Genomic DNA, 21,354 nt, shown 5'->3' on the forward strand with positions numbered 1-21,354 from the left:
GGATGTCACTCAGCAACTGTAGGAGGACATCAGAAAATGTGCGGCGGTCTCTTACTCTTTTCCCAGAGCTGTACATCACACAGGATTAGTGGCAAACCGTGACGTGTCCATCATGTCTGAATATGTCTGGCTGGACAAACCGTGACGTGTCCATCATGGTTTGAATATGTCTGGCTGGACAAACCGTGACGTGTCCATCATGGTTTGAATATGTCTGGCTGGACAAACCGTGACGTGTCCATCATGGTTTGAATATGTCTGGCTGGACAAACCGTGACGTGTCCATCATGTCTGAATATGTCTGGCTGGACAAATGTGCACCAACACCAAGCTACATGTATATCCTGTAAAGTCTGTTATACACACACCGTGACCATAGCATAACCATACAGTAGATGAGTGTTTTTACTCCCATTTGATTATACATGCTTGCATAGCTCTCTGATCTTATACACAGGTTTGGGTATTGTAAAGAGGTGGACTCATTTACTGTGAATGAGAGAACAGTTTTATCGTCTTTTGGGCCTCAACCGTCAAATTCAAAGCAGCTCTGGAAGGTGTTAGGTTTAGGCAAGGATTAGGGTTATGGATACTGGTGGGATTAGGTGCCTTGTAGTCGATGGTAGGGTCCCAAAATACCATCAAGTGAGAGACCATTTCATGCCTGACAGGATCTCACTGGATTTCAAATACAGAAGTGTTGCTGTATCTGCCACCTTGAAAAGGTGTTTCCCGCACCGTTCTCCTGTAGATAAAAGCTCAGTGGTCAGATACACAGCATAGAATACCACCAACTTTACATCTCTGCTCTTCTGTGTTGAGATGATAAGGCAGGTGCAATGTCGCTCATTCACATGTTTTTAACATTTTCCAGCAGAGACTTCCTCTTTTTGTAGATATCTAGTTCTGCTTTTTGCAATTCAACCTTTTTTTGGAAAGTAGATTTGCCCATTGGCAACGGTAACCCCAATGAGTGTCCAGGCCCTTGTAGTGGTGTGTAAGACAACACAGAGTTCATTCTAACCATGCAAGTCATGGCCTACTGGTTAGGGCTTCGAGCTTCTAACAGGAGGGTTGCCGGTTCGATCTCCGACCAGTCCACAGCTGAAGTGCCCTTGAGCAAGGCACCTAACCCCTCACTGCTAAATAAGCTCACTACCATGGCGCACACTCACACATTAGCTTCTTATAAATAAGCTCACTACCATGTGTGTGCGCACACACACACACACACACACTAGCTTCTTCTAAGTAAGCTCACTACCATGGGTGCACACACACACACACACACACACACACACATTAGCTGTCTATCATGATATAATCTCACAATAGTATGCCAGTGAACATGACACATTCAAAATAGCCCAAAACAAAAATATCCTCATTCATTAATGACTATTATTTTTGCCTTGTGCCTTCATTCATACTGTATAAGTAGCCTAACACCCTTGAGTATCTGTTTGTCTTTTTAAGTCAGTAGCCTACATTTCATCAAGATGTGGCCTACTCAACTAAAGGTTAGTTTTGGGACTGCAGTTGTGCCACAGAGTCGGAGTCTGTGCCATACACCAACTGTGGGTCAGCCAACCAAAACAACCAAAAGATCTTATCACAAGGGAACCAACAGAGTTAGTTTTTCCTTGTAAATACCATATCACACACACACACACACACACACACACACACACACACACACACACACACACACACACACACACACACACACACACACACACACACACACACACACACACAGCTGACACTGATCATTAACCCATTTTAACTGATTTAAGAAAGTGTCAGAAGTCTGGACCTATGACATTTACATGAGTATTCAGACCATTTATTGTGACACTTGCAATTGAGCTCTGGTGCGTGCTACTTTTGTCAGTTGTCCTTGAGATGTTTCCAGAGCTTGATGAGTCCGCCTGTGCCTAAATTAATTAATTGGACATTATTAGGAGAGGCATATCTACTGTATATAAGGTCTCACAGTTGATGGTGTAAGTCAGAGTGAAAACCAAGCCATGAGGTCAAGGAAAATTGTCTGTGGATCTGCGAGACAGACACAGAAGAGCATTTCTGCAGCACTGAAGAGCCCAAGAGCACGGCAGCCTCCATCATTCTCAAATGGACACATGCGGAACAACCAGTCAGTCTTCTTAGATCTGAAACTGAGTAATGGGGACGAAGGGCTTTGGTCAGACAACCCAATGGTCACTATGGATGAGATCCAGAGATCCTTTGGTCAGACAACCCAATGGTCACTATGGATGAGATCCAAAGATCCTTTGAGAAGACGAGAGAAGAATACAGAAGGACTGGATGATTCACAGCCAGCTGTTGCTTTCTTCAGAACATCAACAATCAAAAACACTGTCTGATGATTCAGGAATTATCAGTTTTCGCCGTTAATGGGTCACACAATAGATTTTCTCCCTGAATAAAAAACAGTTATTGATGATGATGAAAGTCTTGAATGTCAACTTAGCTTTCCCTAATTGTCACAATTGGCCTGTTATATCCTACATATCCTGTCCCATATATTACATGACAGCATTCTCATCAGTACAACATAACTATTGCTTCTGATTTGAACCTACTGTAATTTAGTTCATGATCAATTCACAGAGAACACAATGGCTCCCATCTTAATAAAACATTTAATCCAATGTCAATGTATCTATTGTATCTATTTAGCACATGTATGTCTACATGCTCTCTCTCTCAATTCAGTTCAATTCAAGTGTGCTTTCTTCGCATGAAAAGTATGTTTGCACTGCCAAAGCATTTATACGAAAGCATTAAAGCATTTGAATATTAAACAAAAGGCTTACAAAGAGCATGCTTGGGAGCACATAATCTCTCTCTCTCTCTCTCTCTCTCTCTCTCTCTCTTTCTCTCTCATTCTCTCTCCCTCCCTTCACTTCTCATTCCCCTTTTCCTCCACTATATAAAGCACTCAGCTGTGCCCATGTGGCAGATCTCACTATTGGCTTCATCTTGAGGCCAAGGATGGCTGGCTCACTATTCACCTTGGGCTTCTTTTCAGGTAAGTTGTGGAATAAGGGCATAATATCATATCATATTATGTCTCAAGTCACTACTGTTATTGTAATAGAATATGTTAATATTGACTACATCATGTGCATTTTTTAAGTAAAATGTGTCAAAAATATTTTTCAATAAAGCGTATATATTGATTTACACCTGTCTATGATATTTTATATTGGTTTGAACATTTATTCAAAACATTTATTTAAAGTTTACCAAAACATGCTCTGCCACATCAAGTACAATCTTCTGTGGTCAGTCAGGGTCAGTGGTCATAATGCACGTTGCAACATGAGCTGAGATCCTTAGCCAATACTGATAATCTATAATCAATATATGAATAGTTCTATAATCTATAATCAATGTATTAATAATTCTATAATCAATACATTAATGGTGATCTATAATCAATGTATTAATATTATATCATCTATAATCAACAAATTAATATTGATATAATCTATAAGCAACACATTAGATCAATATTTTTTATGGCCGTTGCCTCATGCTTAGTTGTATGCCAGTTTAGCAATTATTACAATACCTTTTGATTGAGTGATATTGTGTTATGAATGTGTGCATAAATCATGATAGAAATGGTCTTCATAAAAGGTCTGACCGACAACTGAAGTTTCGGTAGATTTGCTTTGGTTAGTACAGTACTTCCAGTCCAATCCAGTTGTCTAATGTTTGCATTTTGTTGTACTACTTTTCACCAGCCTTTCAAATGGTGGCATGTTTCAACATCGAGTCTTCTTGTTGGAGACACATCCACCAACCAGCTGAGGGCTTTGGCTACAGAGTGATCCAGCATAATGCATCAAGGTCTGAAAGGCGCACACACTCAGAAGATGGCCATAGAATGGAATATTAGCATATACTGTAGCATAATGTTAAATGAGTAGTCTATTTCCTCTGTTCCCTATACTGTATGTCCCCCTATTATGTTCCGCTATATGTTCCACTATATGTTCCTCTTTATGTTCCTCTATGTTCCCCTACATATTCCGCAATATGTTCCCCTCTATGTCTAACTATACATTCCCTGATGTTCCGCTATATGTTCCTCTTTATGTTTAACTATACGTTCCCTGATGTTCCTCTATGTTCCCCTTTACATTCCCCTGTATGTTGCTCTATGTTCCTATACGCTCCTCTATGTTCCTGTATGTTGCTCAATGTTGCTGTAGTCTGTTGGTGAGTGCCCCTCTAGAGCAGCATGGTGTGGATAGGAGAGGACGAGTTTACCAATGCCATGTTCCTATATGTTCCCCAATACGTTCCCTATATGTTCCCCTATACTGTATGTTCCTATATGTTCCCCTATATGTTCCTATATGTTCTTCTATGTTGCTGTAGTCTGTTGGTGAGTGCTCCTCTAGAGCAGCATGGTGTGGATAGGAGAGGACGGGTTTACCAATGCCAGGTCTCATCCAGCTCCTGCTCACCACTACAAATGAATGGTAAGAGTTCTAGAAAACATAGATGTACAGTATGTGGCATGTGTGTGTGTATGGGTGTGTGATATGAATTACTAGAGACTCAAGCAGTACTCAGTATGTCCACCAGAGGTGCTTGTGAGAGATTCTTTAGCCAAAGCCAATGTATACAATCTACTCTTTAGATAGTTTCATACTCGATTCATTTAACCAAATTTTGACATATCTTTAGATTGACTTCATTTAATAAACTGTTGCTCTGACATCTGCTGATAGTTCTTCATTTCCTACACACAGTGGGCTGTTGTAAATACCCTCATTTTATTTATTTGCTCTCTGCTTTCTCTTCTTGTTGTTGTGTTGTGTTCTACTGCAAATCTTCTCCATTGACTGTTCTTATTTCCTATCAGTTCCCTCTTATGGACTCAATATGTCTCTTGGCCTTTCAATGAGCCCGGCTGAGGCATCCAACAAGACTGTGGTAGGCAACCAAACATTTCTCATTCTCTCTTATTTTTTTTAGATCTTTTTTTCAGATATTGTAAAGCTTATTTCCATCTCTCCACAGAACTACTATTCCACACTGTGTAACATAGGAGGATATTGTTATGGTGTCATGCGTCAGTTAAAGTGTTACCTTTCAGTTCTCTGTATATCTGTTCTTCAGGTTTGTGGTCCGACCATCCTAAAGGAGTGTTACGGCATCACTCTGTATGGTGGCATGTGTTTCAGCATTGGACCATCACTTGAACAACAAGGACCTGTGCCAGCCACTCCTGAGGGTAGGGGAGCGCGAGGCGCAGCATAGCCTAACATATTTAGGATTTGACTAAATAGTCTAAAAACATTTGAGTTTCACTAGAGTTTGCGTTTTACTTCGAGGCCTCCAAAAAAACGTTTTGCTGTTGATCTCTATGAAAACATGTCAGTGCAGACTGATCATTTGTTTTTCCCAGTAATATGGTTAACTGACCAGCCCTGATCATCCCTGTACAACTAGCTAAATAGTCCATGTTACATGTAACCCCGTGTAGCCTACATTCACAGTAGCTACTGCATAGTGAAACTCCTTCAGATGATCCAGAACACGGCAAACGCCTGGTCTTCAACCAGCCCCAAAGGGCACACTTTAGCCTGTTGCTCACCCAGCTACACAGGCTAACTATAAGCGCCTGCATCACATTCAATTCTCTAAGGCTGGGATTATACTTGCCGTTAGACCAAACGTAAGCGTATGCGACCGTGTGCGACCTGCTGTGTCCTGTGTACAGACTCGCTGCAGCATTACGCACACCTTACTGGAGGTCTTCACCAGGGGGAGACTATTAGCCTAATATCAGATGTGGATGTGGCCGTGTGCCATTGTTTACTCTCATGATTGCCCCCAGCTTTGATGTCGATAATGCATCTTGCAGTCACTTTCTTTTGGTAATGATCGCCCCCTACTTTCTTGTCAGTATTGCATCTCACGGACGCGTCGTGTTCGCTTGCGACGACGTGCACGACCGACGCACCAAATGACCGCAAAATACGCGAGACAGCCATGATGCGTACACGAACGCGTTGTCTACAGCAAGTCTAAACGTGCCTTAACGCTTGCCTACAATAAGGGTGCCTCTCATGCAGCGTTTATACGTCCTCCCTCGCTCCTCGATGCCTCGATCCTCACTGATCTACATAAAGAATGATGGGGGGGAAACAATGGGATAGTCTATCCAGTGTTAGTTATAGATCAGTGGGAACGCCCCTCGAGGATCGAGCATCGAGGATCGAGGAGGCATGTTGAGAGGCACCCTAAGTAGCCTAGTCTCCGGTATTATGACCTCCGACCTACCGCTACACTCCCCTTACACAGGCATATGTCACAGGGCTGGCAAGTTTCAGAAAATGGTAAGCGTGAGACCGCCAGCGTGATTTTTTTTTTTTAAGTATATTTTTTGGGCTTTTGTGCCTTTAATTTTGACAGGACAGTAGAGAGAGACAGGAAGCGAATGGGTGAGAGAGTCGGGGTGGGATCTGGAAAGGACCTCGGGGCGGGAATCGAACCCGGGTCGCCGGCGTGCAGTGCAGGTGCCCCAGCCAGTTGCGCCACGGCTGGGGCTGCGAAATATTTTTTGACTGTCACTCTATTATGTTACCTCTGGCCGTTACACTCCTCATTAGACCCCGAAGCCATTTGTTTTGAGAATAATGGCTGGCTGATGAAGTTATTGCCTGGCTAGTTGGCTCAGCCAAAACCTAAATGGCTGCTGCAGCCGCCAACTTTTTCATGGCTTATAATGGCTCACGTTGTCACTTCATGTCTAGAGATGTCTATGTCGTACTAGAGCTCAACAACACACAATGTTATTGCATTATTTTGGACAAAGTTCTGCACGTTTCACTTCAATGTAGACTGCATGCATTGTGAACAGCGCAGCAATCTCTGGAAATGGTGGAAGTCGCAGTAATATCGTGTTCAATGCTGTAAATCCGTGTTCCAGAATATTTGGTTCATATCATCAATCTTTGGTTTTGGTGTTTGTGCAACCAGGCCCTGAAGATTTAACAAAAGTCTGAGAGTAGCCCTATGTAGGAATTAGGAAAGTATATGAAAAGCGAGATCAAAATTAGGCTACCTTGTTTGCTTCTTTCCCCCATTTCATCTCAGCACGAGAAAAAAACATTGCGGAGAACGTGCACTTTTAATTGGTTGTCAACTCACTGTGAGTCCTGTGTAGCGTAGCAACGAGTACAAGTCCTCACACAGGCATATGTCACCTCCTGTGCTCCTCAAGCAGGCATATGTCACTTCCTGTGCTGTCAAGACCCAGCTGTCCGGAGTATCTCCTCTTTATATGTTTAAGGATCACAATGACCAGAGAGGCTGGCTGCCTTAACCCATAACTGGTATCCTTGTGTTCCGCCTATATTCATAACCATACGCTACCATCATATCACAATAATCAACTGAAATCTACAAAATGCAGTCTATCACACGCACTAGTCACTAATGACAAATGTACCTGCCTCTACAGAGTAGGGATTTATTTAGTTTAAAACTAGCACAACTAGCACTACAGCCGCCTATTGCCTAAAGTGCAAACTGAATCCCTCTACTGGGGCAGAGTGGAGACATGCTAAAGTCATATCAAACATTTGTGTTCCTCAGAGTGCAAGGCTACAGACATTGCCTTCTTGATGGATGGGTCTGGGAGTGTGCAAGACGACCAGTTCAATACCATGAGGACATTTGTGAAGGACGTGACCAAACGCCTTCTGCATCTAAACACCAGGGTGAGCCTGACTCCTTCCTTCAGTCCTTCAGCTTTAGTGTGGTGTAATGAAGAAGATAATAGTCCAGTTTTACAGGAATATTGCCTCTGGAATTTGTTGATCTGATGAACATCTGATTTTTTTCCTGCAGTTTGCCCTAGCACAGTACTCCTCTGAATGCATCATCCATGTGAAGTTCAGTGAGTTTGAGAGAGCAAGATGGGAATACCAGGTGGACAGTATCATTCAGCTGAAACGAGCCACCTATACAGCAGAGGCCATCCAGACAGTGGTGTAAGTCTTACATGAGTCTGAAACCTTGCTCTGTTACAGTGATTGAACGAAAGTTTATGTATTTTCTCTGTGATGTGAAATCTTGAATCATCAAGTAAAAGGTGTAGCACAGGATCCATTGGAAATATGGTATTTGTTCAATTAGATACCCTTAAACAACCGGATTCTCTGAAGGACAACCTGACATGTTAACCAATGGGAAGCAGAATACTGGGACTTCCCACTCGATAAAGTTGAGTGAACCCGACTGAGGCTACGTTCACACATACAGTATGTATGTGACATACAGTACATGGGTATTTTGATAAACAAATATTTCCTTTCCTCCGTTTTCAAAAAAAACATTGTGCATTGTGTTTTCTCAGTTTTCAGAAAAGTTTCTGTTGACACTAACCCGTGTATATGCCATCAAGAGCAGGCCAAACCTGTGAGTAGTGGTGTAACAAAAAGCCCTTGTTAGCCAATCAGAATCCCGAAAATAGCAACAACATCAACAAATCACTTCCTGTTTCATTTCAACTGTATTTGCAAATGCATTTTTTACAGCGTAGTCAGGGGACAGGCAGGTAGCGGACAGTGAAGTGACGTTTGCCGTATTTGACAAAAAAAAAAAATAGTTTAAAAATCCCATAACATCGCTTAGAGCACCTTTAACACTAGAAGCGCCAAGCGCCGGTTATTTGACCGCTGAAACGTGTTACTTGAAGCGCCGTGTAGGTTTTACCTGGATATACCTAGAACTGCCGGGCTGCGGTCTATTCACCGCAGTGATTTAAAAAAAAAATCTTTTCACTCAATTAAATTCCAGGACCCTACGTTCACGACTTTTACGACTATAGTCTCGTTTGTTTTTTTTCAGATTGCTCTTCTCTTTTCTCACAGCAGATGTCGCAAGGGAGTTTCCTGTCAGTTAGGCTTGAGAATAATATTTTACCATAAACTTATAATTTATATATGTACAATATGTAGGCCTGTTATATAAGTGATTTATTTTAATACGTATTTTTCATTTGCATGGCATAGTCTATGGAGCCGATTTACAGTGGTAAAATGCAAGTTTGTTTTGAAAACGTTGCAACGTTGTTTTATTAGGCAGGTCCACGTGTGTAAAAAATATTTTCAGCTGAAATTCGTCCTCCTAAATGTTGTAGCTTACATTGACTGGATTCACTGATCGTTTTTCAACGTCGACTAACGATTATTTTTTGTTAATGGTTTTAAATAACAAACTATCTGAAATAAACGGCTCCTGTTTACCATTAACGAAAAATAATTTCGCCAGCCAATAATTTTCTAAGCCAAATTGAGCCGCCATCTGACAAACTTTGGCTAAGCCAGTTAGACTTTTTGCATCTAAAAATAATTATATCATAGAGACACACGTGAAAAATAAGCGATAGCCTAGAAACTAGGCCTACATGAGATTTTCCCACTGGATGGATTCACCACATCAGTATTGTGCTCGTTGCTACGATACACAGGACTCACAGTGAGTTGACGACCAATTAAAAGTGCTTGTTCTCTGCGATGTTTTTTTTCTTGCGCTGAGATGATATGGGGGAAAGAAGCAAACAAGGTAGCCTAATTTTGATCTCGCTTTACATACATTCCTAATTCCTACGTAGGGATACTCAGACTTATGTTAAATCTTCAGGGCCCGGTTGCACAAACACCAAAGTCAAAGATTGATGATACAGTATGAACCAAATATTCTGGAACAGACGGATTGACAGCATTGAACGTGATATTAGGCTACTGCGACTTCCACCGTTTCCAGAGATTATTATTATTATTATTTTCTCCTGGACATTTCTGATGTTCATACATAACAGCGTCTCCTGCAGCCATCAACACCACAAATTAGGAAGACAGCCAGAATGTTTATGTTTCCACGACAACACGCTGGGTACAAGCGCATGCAGTAGGGTTGCCACACGTTTTCCTGGGATTGTTCTCTTTTTTAAATGTCCCGTTTTTTTTGTTGCATAAGCACTTCTATCTTTTTTAAGTAGGCCTATTACCTGATGTTCACTTCTAATACAATCTACGTTCTGCTCATGCAATCCTAGGCTACTATTTTTCCTTACAGTATCTTGATCCATCTGCGCGTATTGGTTAATGCAGCCATGCGAAACGAAAGTTTACCTTAACCATCATGACCGGCCATGTATGAATTGTAATGATATGCGACCGACTATTATCACGTAGGCCTACACTATTATCTTCCTTGAAAATATATTTATTTTATTTACAAGTTCAAAAGGCATTCTTGGGGGGGCACTGTGGCACAGCAGGCTGTCATATCCCAATTGGCGGTCATATCCCAATTCCCCCCCATCTCTCTCTCCCACTTGTTTCCTGTCTACCTCTTCACTGTCCTATATAATAAAGGCAAAAAAATATATTTAAAAAAAAAAAAAAAGGCATTCTTGCATAACTAGAGCTAAAATGTGCTCTGATTTGCATCTGTTATTTGTGTATTAGGCTTATTGTTCAATAAATCAATCTAAACATATTTTAGCCCTTAGCTGACTAAAAGTTGTGTTGTCGACTTGCAGTTTTAATTGAAAGTAGCTGCTATGTATCAAGCTACTTTTGACAAGATTTTGTAACTTAGCTTGCTACATTTTTATGGGTGGTAGCTTCTGTGTAGTGAAGCTGAATTTATTGTAGAGTAGCTGGTAGCTTAGCTCACTACACAAATCAAGTAGCTTGCCCATCACTGCATTTGTATCCCCTCTCCTGCTGCCACCGGCAGCTCTCGCTGCTGCAAGAGGTCATTTGGAGTTGAACTTGAACACGCCTAATGTCTACAGCGCTCATTCCCAGATTGACACAAAATCACCTTGGTTGATTGGTTGCAGCAGTGCTGCACTCCCTCTCCAAATTTTAGAACGTCTCGCTCATTTTGAAAGCCTAGGCGCGTTTAAGTTGACCTCTTGCAGCAGCGAGATCTGCCGGCGGCAGCAGGGGCGGGGATACAAACGCTGCTATGAAGTTGTACGTTCTCTACTTTCCGTGGTCTAGATGTGACCATGTGACGAAACATGAGGCACGGACCTGCACGGACCCTTGTGGATATGAAGAGGCATCTAAACACCTGCACATACGTCAGGGATGTAAAAGCCAATTGGGGCAAAGTCCTGACGTCATGAAGGCAGGGTCTAGGCTCCGCTGCGCTCCGCAGTACCTCCGGAGCTGCTGCTCCGGAGCTGAGCAGCCACCTGGCCACGCCTTGCTCCAGCGATAAGTTGAGGCCATGTGATACCGACTGCCGAGTCGAAAACACACCCATCTAGACCATCGTGGACAGATTTTTAACCACGTGCATCTTGTGCTGCGCAGTTTTTGTGCTGCGCAGCCATCTTGAACGCGTCTCCTTTTTCAGAAATGTGAAGTGGGTGGAGTTATGGGGTGAAGTAACTCTTTAAAGTGGTGGCTCCGCCCACTCCTCACAGGTTGCACCTACACACCAAACACAGAGAGGGCCCCTCTCATTTGTCTTTTTATTTATCCTCCCTTCCTTCCTTCCTTCCTTGGTCCTCGTCCCCACTGATCTACAAAGAATAATGGGGAGGCAACAATGGGATAGTCTATCCAGTGTTCTTTATAGATCAGTGGGAACGAGCCGGAGGACTGGGGAAGGAAGGGAGGAGAGATAAAAAGACGAATGAGAAGGGCCCAGAGGGCAACTGCACCACCCCAGGGTATTGTAGGAATGTAACAATAGGGAACAAGTGATGAAATATGTTTGAAAATATGTCTAATAACCCACAAATCTCATAACCCATTGTTTTTGACCTTCTCATTTTCTTCTCAGGGAATCTGTATTTGATATTTCTGCTGGAATGAGACCTGATTCTACAAGGATCCTCATCGTCATCGCAGATGGGTGGTCACATGATTCCAGATATTATCGCTCTGTTACACATCTAGCTGATGGAAAACATATTATTAGATACGCTATCGGGGTATGAGGTGCTATATATTTCTGAAAATAAAAGACTTGTTCAGGTGTGTTGTGCTAAATCAGAATGTGCCCTTATGAGCGATGCTAATTCTCTTCCTTATGAGACAGGTTGGCAACGCCTTTAACAATCAGTGGGCACTCAATGAGCTCAGGAGAATCGCATCTCTACCAACATCAGACCACATGTTTAAAGTGGACAGCTTTGAGGCACTGGACAAAATCAGCAGCAAACTGGAGAAGAGCATCATTGCCATAGAAGGTATCAACACTGTAGATGTGTCGCTAGTATTCTTAGTACCAGACACAGCTTTACTTAAAGGTGCAGTCATCAAACCCTTACACTTTTTTTTGTCAAATTCAGCGATCTCTTAATAAGCTGAACAGTAAGCGAGAACTCTGTGGGGGAAAACTCTCTGTAGCCAGCCCAGGCGTCGAAAACTGGAATCAAACACAGGGTTCGTACACCTTTTTCATGGCCAAATTCAAGCACTTTTTAAGGACTTTCAAGATGAGTTTTCCAGTACCGAAATCAAGCGTGAACAAATCCAAAGCCCTGTTGTTTGAGGTCACTGTAGGACAAAGATCCAGAAAATTTGATACAACCTAAGCCGAATACAGAACCAGCAGCTATCATTAGGTTAACTGAATGGGGCATTGAAAATGAGTGTGCCCCATTTCATTAGTGTTTGCTGCTGCTCTATTTGGTCTATGTCATATAAAGTTTCCTTGTTCTTTTTCTTACTGACAGCACTGGTCGTGTTGAACATCATGGATTGATTCATACCATATTTCAGGAGTGTGATTGGCAGAGGACAAAAAAAGAGGAAAATATACCCAACACCCCCAGGAGAATTTTTTTTAAAATAACCCCTTAAATGATGACATCAGATGACTTTTATGAGAACTATTGATAAACTGTGATACATATATTTCAAACATTATAACATACTACAATATAGTCTATATATATATATATATATATATATATATATATAAAGTCTATAACTCATTTATAGCAAAGTAGCTTAGGCCTACTCAAAACTAAACCAGATATGGCTGAAATATGTAGGCTATCATGATCATTTTGCCAACAATGATGTAGAACCATGAACTTTCTCAGTTCATAACATGTTTTGTTTTAACTTAAACTAACATAAAGTTATAATTTTGACTACATTTAGGCCAACTTGATAACATATAGCCTGCCCCTGTACAATATAGTGAACAGGCCTATTGATATTGATGCTGTTTGAAGAGTTGCTTGATTATATTTAAGTTCCAAAGAAAATCAAATTGCACCACTCCCTCTCCTTCCAAAGTAACATGTCCTACACCTCTCTGTTTATAGGCTACATCACTAGTTGTTCAAGTGCACACACTAAATGGAGAGCTATAGGATTACAATTCAGACTGTGCCTTTAAATAGGCGACTTTTTTCATCTATCAGAACAATGCTACAGTAGGCCATTTCCACTAAAAAATCATCTCAATATTATGTGCAAGACTGATGTTTACCAAGAATGCCAAACTGTTCATTTCTTAGCATAAAGTACAAACGTTTTCTCATAGTGAGATGACTATCCCGAAATATGTTTTGAATGACATGGGGCGCACGGAGGTGAACGGCTGGAAAAACGCGTTCACCTCCGTGACAAGGTGTTACCTAAACAATTTAGTTGACCTAAGGTAAGGCTTTGTGGCTAAAACGATGAAAACCAGTAGGCTAGTCTGTCACAGCTAACTTCAAGCACAGTAGCCTAGACTAGTTTACAAGCGCTAAATGAAAAGTCAATATCGCCATCACGAGATTGCTGTCATTAGCGCAAAATCCAGACACGTCAAACTGGACGTGAATGCGTGGCAAAGCCAACAACTTCATAAATGATGTCTTTTAAATAAATAATTTGAGCTTTACCGTTTCATGGCTTCTGCTAAGAAATAAATTGTTCACCACACACATCGAACTTGCATCAAACATTCATCAACACACGTCTGCTTTCACTTTCAATGAAATCCACTAGAGAACGGACAAGGCTTGCGGAGTGATGTGAATGAAAGAAGCACCAAACCCGTCGTCATTGTCAGCGGCCTATTATACAGCAAATTAATTTTATTTTCCTTCATTTAATAATTGGTCTATTGAGTCAGACTACCGAGAAATATGTAGGCCTAGCACTTTCAAGCATTAACAAGCATTTTACCGCAAATCCAAGCATTTTTCAAACCTTGAAAACACCACATTAAAATCCAAGCATTTTCATGGATTTCAAGCACCCGTACGAACCCTGCAAACAGTGGGCACAGCCCCCTAACAATAACATTTTTTTTTCTAAAAATACTGAAGGGGTGAATAGGGAGAGGTGAGGTACAGGGAGTTGTGTTTTGTTTGGTCCTTATTTAAAATATAAAGAGCATTGTTTAGGACATAAGTGTCTGCTAATAAAATGAAATATAAACAATTGCAATCGCTGACTGCTCCTTTAAGTTAATTTGGCATTACAGAATAAGAGACTATACTTACATTATACATTAAGCATACAGCGTATACTTAATGTTGCATTATGGCATTTGGTATATAACTATACTATGAGAGTGAAACTTTTAGATGTGCGTTCACTGCCTGCCTGCATGCTCACACACTAATTTCTCTATAGTACTGTATATGAGACACGACAGCCAAGCTGATGAGGTCTTAATGTAGAAGTAGACTAATTGTCCATCAATCCTCTCATTATGCTCCCAGGAACCCAAACTGCTGGTGACTCCACAGTCATGGAATTTGCACAGAATGGATTCAGTGCAGCTCTTGTGTCCAATCCTGATGTGGGTTCAGTATTATTGCTATTAAAGGAACCGTATGTAAAAAAAAATGTATTTCAATTGATCATAAAATGGCCCAGATATGTCATTAGACATCAAGAAATCATGCTCATTTCAAATATTTGAACACTGACAACAGTAGTTCGGCCAGGATATTGGCATTTAAAAAGTGGAGTTGCAGCCCTCAACTGATGTTGATGTTTACAAATTGTGTGTTTTGGCCTGACGCTCCACCCTCTATCTATCTACTAATCATGAAGTCAGTAGTGTTTTGGCATCCGGGTTGCCAAGTTCGACTCAGTGGGGAGGGGGAGGGGATACACTCTTCAATATTTTGAAAGTGATTGCAGTACCAGTTTTGGCCAGAATCCTACATACTGTTCCTTTAATAATATTATTCATATTAGCATTATTATTATTGTAGCTGTTCTTATGTACAGTATATGACAACATGTATTACATGGCAGTTTTCAAATGGGGTGTACAGTACTGTACAGTATGTGGTGTACAAGAGTGGGTTTCGCTGCTTTTCTCTCTCAGGAGAGGTTTCTGGTGGGTGTGATCGGGGCAAACGGGTGGAGAGGAGGGTACCAGGAGATCCCTCTGTCCAACAGGACGCCCAGCTTTAGGAGGGTTGATGAGGTCACTCCCGACAGCTATCTCGGTGAGAGATGCCTCAACATGACACAGAAACATTTTAATCTCCCATGTGGAGTTTCCACATCAGACAGTAAAGCGAAGCGAAGTGAAGTAAAGTAAAGTAGGTAATTGTCCGAATCGGGATTCAAACCAGGGCCGATTCTCAGGGTGATGGCTGTACCACTCGCCTACGCCCTCTAATTCCCCGGCCTTGTAGGCTCAAACTGATATTTTTCTATCTGCAATCTGCATCTTGGTTAATGGCAAGTGATCAAGTTGAAAACTTCCCATGACATTAAAAATGGCATTAAAGAAACAAATGGCATATAATGACAACAGTCATGAACGTTCATAAACTCATACATTTTGTTGTGTTGTACTTAACCCTCTCCAGGCTACTCCATGGCTGTAGCGAGCAGAGATGGGCAGAAGTACATAGTTATGGGGGCCCCCAGGTACAAGCACAAGGGGCTGCTCATGATCTTCTGTCCTGGAAACAAGCCACCAAAGATGTTCACACAGGTACTGAGGCTTCTGTGATGCCATTAACTACTTACTAGGGATACTGTTTAATTTACTGAAAGAGGACATACAATGGATGAATTGAGTATTGCGCTGTGTTCTCTGATGTTAAAATAGTATATATTCAACTTTGATTTAAAAAAAAATAACTCAATTGCGATTTTACAAGACCAATTAAAACCATTTATCTCCCTCAACAATGGAATTCTCTTCTCTGATTGGCTAATGGGGTGGCCATTAACTTCGTATAACCTGCTACCTTCGAAGTAGTTCCCGTATCACACTTGAATATTAATTCGCCAAACTCGTTGCGAAGTTTAAATGAACTGTCACGTTGTATCCAAGCTGAAATACAGACGTGCAGAACCATAGTAACATTGTAGCATATGACGGAGGTGGATTGTAGCTAGTTGGATGCCATGTAGGCTATAAAAGTAGCGATCTTTCAAAGTTAAAGTTAATCAGAATCCTGGGAAATGCCCGCTTGACAACGGCAGAGATAGAACTAACGACTGGCTTTAGGCCGTAGCAACCAGCCATTTAGAACAGGGGTACTCAATAGGCGGACTCCGGTCCGGATCCGGACCCAAACGTAGTGACATCCGGACCGAGCAATACATCGAGATTTTATTAATTTTTTCATTTTTTTTTTCATAGCGATCCAAGCGAGATTTCATTGGGTTGAGATTTCTACCTGTGTTTCCGATCACTCATCTACTCGGCTCGCGCCCAATCCTAATGTCCTATCAGCCTACACCACTATGACAACTCATTGTAACCGCGAGCGCATGGTCTGCGAGTGGCCTATCGGCTATCGGTCCGTTCCATTGGGTTCACACACAGGACATCAGAAAGCGTTATTACTCGCGGTAGCCTATTTGTTTCTTTAGCAAGCCGAACAAATATCATGGTGTGCTCCAAAATTGACAAAAAGCGAAAGTTGGATTCCGAAAATCGCGAGTTTAGACAGAGTGGAGCGCATTGCTGCCTGCGGGGAGCACGAAACCAATGTTTAATCTCTAACTAGCACTCCGAGAGCGCAGACCTTCGCCAAGCGCCTCCTGGATTCCAAATGGTGATCCTGATCACTCTCAAAATTTAATTGTTTCTTCCTTAGGTCATTTCAGGCCTTTCCTAAAAAACTCATACAGTACAAATCCATCCATACCCTTTTTGCGTTATATAACAAACAGACAGACAGACAAACCCCGATGAAAACATAACCTCCTTAATTGACGGAGGTACAAACAAACCCTGATGAAAACATAACCTCCTTGGCGGAGGTAGCCTAATAGTTGCACTCAAAAGTGGAAACTTGAAACGTCATTATGAAACAAAGCATGTTCACTTAGAGCAGAATTATCCACAAACCTTTTATTTACTGCCTTTTTATTTAGCCTACTTTTTTTCTAATTTTGGAAATGCACTGTTCCGGACCCTGGAAAGATTGCAAATTTGGTGAGTGGACCTTTCGAGTTTCTAATTGAGTACCCCTGATTTAGAACTAACGACTGGCTTTTGGCCATAGCAACTATCCATTTAGAACTAGTAACGGCAGTTTTGTCCTGTAAGTAGAAAGTTGATATGTGTCGGAAAGTAGTCCCACAGTCAAGACAGTTTTAGCGATGTTAACGAACGCAACGGTGGAATAAAACTATGTTCTAAATATACAGGTTATGAATACAAACGGGAGATAAGCGGGATAACGGCCTTCGAGGTCGACCGGTTCGATGGAAATAATGGCACGGCGGAGGTAACTCCGTCTCCGTGCTTCGCACGTCGCCGGAGTTCTAGACCTCCACCTAGCCATTATTTCCATCGAACCGGTCGACCTCGAAGGCCGTTATCCCTTACTTATTCCACTGCTCGGTTGAATTCCCCATGGTTCTGCGTTCTATAAGGTGTACATTAACTTTAGATATACGCACGGCTATGAAGTAGTTCCAATTTGTTGGCCGTAGGCCTATCACACTTGAATATTAATTCGCCAAACTCGTTGTGAAGGTTAAATGCGTTTCTCAAACTGTGGGGCGCAGAGACATGCCAGGTGGGGCGCGAGCTGACGTGAAAAACCGGAGATTTCTTTTTAATCTGTAGCCTGTGCCTTCCTTTATTGATAATTACGAGAATGCACCTCCATCTCACAAAACAAACACAAACAAGGTAATAGACTCTTGTAGGCCTATCATTGACCAGATGCAAATGTTCTGTCTGTCCTGGAACCATAGTCCGAAAAAAATGATTGATGTCGGAATTTTAATTGCAGCGGAAACAAAAAAACCTGTTTATGTTCGAGACGCAGGAAAATTGAAGGATATCTTGGCTATCTGTCCGACGACACAATTGCTGTTCTGCGATCTCGAAGAACAACTGCTTGACAAACGCAAATACTCATGTTTTGCCTTGCAAGTGGACAAGGCCACCGACAGTTAGCCTACAAAGGTGGCTTAGTTATTGCTTATGTCCGCTTTGTTAACTTGACAGCGGGCAGTGGCGGTTTTAGGTACGGGCGAACCGGGCGGTCGCCCGGGGCGGCATCTTGTATGGGGCGGCACGAGCGCTTAACCCTATGAGCCCGACTGACGCAAAGTGCGTCGAAAAACACTCATGGGGGCGCTCGTGGAGGATCTCGTCTGGGGAGTAATTCAGTCTAGAACCGCCACTGACAGCGGGCGAAGATATTATATTCTGCGAGTATGCCAAAAGTAGGGCCACTGCAGATGAACTATTCAACATTGATCTCAACAATTAGTCTACCTGGCAGAACAGGACATCACATGGGAAAACTGTGAGGGACTTTGCTCGGTTGGTGCACAGACGATAGCAGGTAAAATAAATGCTATCGTCGTGATAAAGAGGGTAGTGCCCGATGCGCAACAGACGGACTGTTTCATTCAGGGAAGCGCTCGCGTCAAGGCTTGACCTGAATAAGATTTTGAACGAGGTTGTGAGAGTGTTGAACTTCATTTATAACACAATGGTAGCATATAGTTGGCCCTTTTGTTGTATTATTGGAAATCAGCTTTTTTTGAAGCAAGGATTGACACCTTGTCAATGACAAAAAACTGACGTTATTGGTCATTGATTTAGATTTTCTCTATTTTTGAACTGATATTTGTTAGGCCTACTGATGTAGGCTATATTTAGCAAGTGACGTTATAAATATGACAATTTTGAGCTTGACCTATACTGTCTATATAGAGCGATGATGGACAGGTGGGGCTCGAGAAAGCCCCCTTGATCAAAGTGGGGAATGAAAGAAAAAGTTTGAGAACCACTGTTACATACAAGCTGTAAAATACAGACGTTCAGATCATAACATTTAGCATATGACAGAGGTGGCTTTTAGCTAGGCCTAGTTATAGCGTCTTTCCACTGGGCATTTTCGTAACGGTACGGTACGGCTCGATGCGACTCTATCCTATTTGGGAGCATTTCGACTGCGGATTAGCGGGTGGAGCAGTTACTATTTTTAGTAGGCCTACCTACTCATAGCTGTTTCAGAGGTGGGTCTACTCGGGACTAGTCGATACTAAAATGTCAGGTGAACAGTGATGTCCACTGATTGGTCAGATAAATTACGTCATGCACGCAATGAAGGCCCAGGATCTTGACCAGTGCCACCACCAGTTTTATCTATGCACTGCTTGACTTGCTAGCCCGATGAGTTGCGATAAACAATAATAGTAACACAGGACACTCTCCACTCATTCCGCTATGACCATGCATTTAATTAGCAGCTTTCACTGCCTTGCAATAAGTATTAAAACAGCTCTGCAAAGTTAAAACCAACTAGCAAATGCTAATCGTTATTAGCATGCCATTTGAACTGCAGTTATAACGAGACCTAGCTGGACGCAGTTTGTTGCACAGATGGTCGATCATTTTAACGTCTAAAGTAAACCGACGGTGTGCGGTGTCCTACCATGGTCGCCTAGTGTAATTGTCAGTAGGCCTACATGGATTTGTTAAGAAAATAACTTATAAATATCAGACAATGCTGCTGCCAGTTACTGTCTGGTTACTAGCGAGCTAGCTAGCCTCCTAGCTAAGGTAACATTTTAAACGGAGAAGTGTAATGTCTCTGAAGTGACAATTACCTGAATAACATTATAGTATGTTAGTTAAAGAGGGTAGTTTATACTCAAGTGAACTTGCAACGGTATATTCAGTTTAAGCGAAGTCCCTCAACTCAACTGAATGACCTGGTAGCACAGCTATATTGCCATATAGTATGCCATTCACTTGTTAGCTTTTTAAGCTAGCGTTCGCGAGCTAGTTCTAGCCAGCTTGGTTCACAGACAAATTATTCATTCCGTGTCCTATATAATGATTCATTGGTATCATGGATGATTTTAGACAGTAACATTGTAATCACCATTGTGTTTGCATGCTGTTACTGCTTATTAAGAGAAAAAGTTTCCACAGTTGTGTTCACTTTTTCCTGACTGCGGCGTGACAACTTCTAGTGGCCTGAAACCGACGTCACGTCAGTGGGCCGGCACCCCGCCGACTCCAGCCACTTCCAGGTCACGGTTTAGGTGGAAACAGGGGGTCAGAATCATAGACAGTAAAAGATATGGACAGAGCTATCACGTAGACGGCAGCAGAGACCGAGGAAGCACATTTCAAAGTTTTTTTTAGGTCTTCTTATTCCGTCATAGGTCTCCTGCGCAGGCTCAGGTGTCGTACATGTGACGTAGGCACGTAGTCTGACCGAGTCTGACCTATGGCGACGCTTTACTACGGACGCATGCGCATTCTCACGTTAGCATTGATTTCGGAAAAAGTTTATTACTCTGCCGATAAAACAGTTACGAGATTATGACGCCAATTTCACAATGTAGTATGCACTCCGACAATAGAAAATGCTCATATAAAGGCTTAAAACGCTTCAGCTGTAACGTTATTTGATATCAAAGTGGCGCTTACGCCCCATAGGATTCAATGGAATGGCCAGCTAGCCACAGCTTATAGTGCGTGCGCAATGAAAGAGGAGAAACAGAGCTTTCCATCGATACCAAACACATCGATCCTTTTGTGTTATACAAACAGACGAAGTGACAAACAAATAAGAATGTCATATAGTTTCGGCTACCGTTTGATTTACTCGTGAAACCATGGTCAAAAAGATATGGCTTGCATGTCAGATAAAAGAGGAGAGCTAGAGCTATCCACAGATACCAAATACACCTTCTAGGCCATAAAACAGACGAAGTGACAGCAAAATAATAATTAAGTCAGCTCCACTTAGTCCACGAATAATGACAACTTGCCATGTACAGAACTGCTTTCACTTCCCCGAGTCGCGCACGCAACAGACACATAACCATATCAAGAAGTCTTCTTCACAATGAC

General features: G+C 42.0%; 1 protein-coding gene across 2 annotated transcripts in view; it reads left to right on the forward strand.

Annotated features, from left to right (window-relative positions):
- The first annotated feature begins 3,002 nt into the window (after positions 1 to 3,002).
- LOC134077105 (integrin alpha-X-like) overlaps positions 3,003 to 21,354 on the forward strand; it is a 40,612-nt gene continuing 22,260 nt past the window's right edge. Inside the window, exons 1-12 of one of the 2 annotated variants that reach the window (XM_062532517.1) lie at positions 3,003 to 3,055; positions 3,777 to 3,882; positions 4,417 to 4,520; positions 4,907 to 4,977; positions 5,164 to 5,278; positions 7,648 to 7,772; positions 7,903 to 8,045; positions 11,866 to 12,016; positions 12,124 to 12,274; positions 14,759 to 14,838; positions 15,376 to 15,499; positions 15,869 to 15,996. In XM_062532517.1, coding sequence (XP_062388501.1) covers positions 3,019 to 3,055; positions 3,777 to 3,882; positions 4,417 to 4,520; positions 4,907 to 4,977; positions 5,164 to 5,278; positions 7,648 to 7,772; positions 7,903 to 8,045; positions 11,866 to 12,016; positions 12,124 to 12,274; positions 14,759 to 14,838; positions 15,376 to 15,499; positions 15,869 to 15,996 — 1,335 coding nt within the window. In that variant the 5' untranslated portion in view covers positions 3,003 to 3,018. Of the gene's footprint in view, positions 3,056 to 3,776; positions 3,883 to 4,416; positions 4,521 to 4,906; positions 4,978 to 5,163; positions 5,279 to 7,647; positions 7,773 to 7,902; positions 8,046 to 11,865; positions 12,024 to 12,123; positions 12,275 to 14,758; positions 14,839 to 15,375; positions 15,500 to 15,868; positions 15,997 to 21,354 lie in introns of those variants that run through there. The other variant, XM_062532518.1, reaches the window with a different exon arrangement.

The sequence above is a fragment of the Sardina pilchardus genome, chromosome 3 (genome assembly GCF_963854185.1).
Source record: "Sardina pilchardus chromosome 3, fSarPil1.1, whole genome shotgun sequence".
Taxonomy (NCBI): domain Eukaryota; kingdom Metazoa; phylum Chordata; class Actinopteri; order Clupeiformes; family Clupeidae; genus Sardina; species Sardina pilchardus.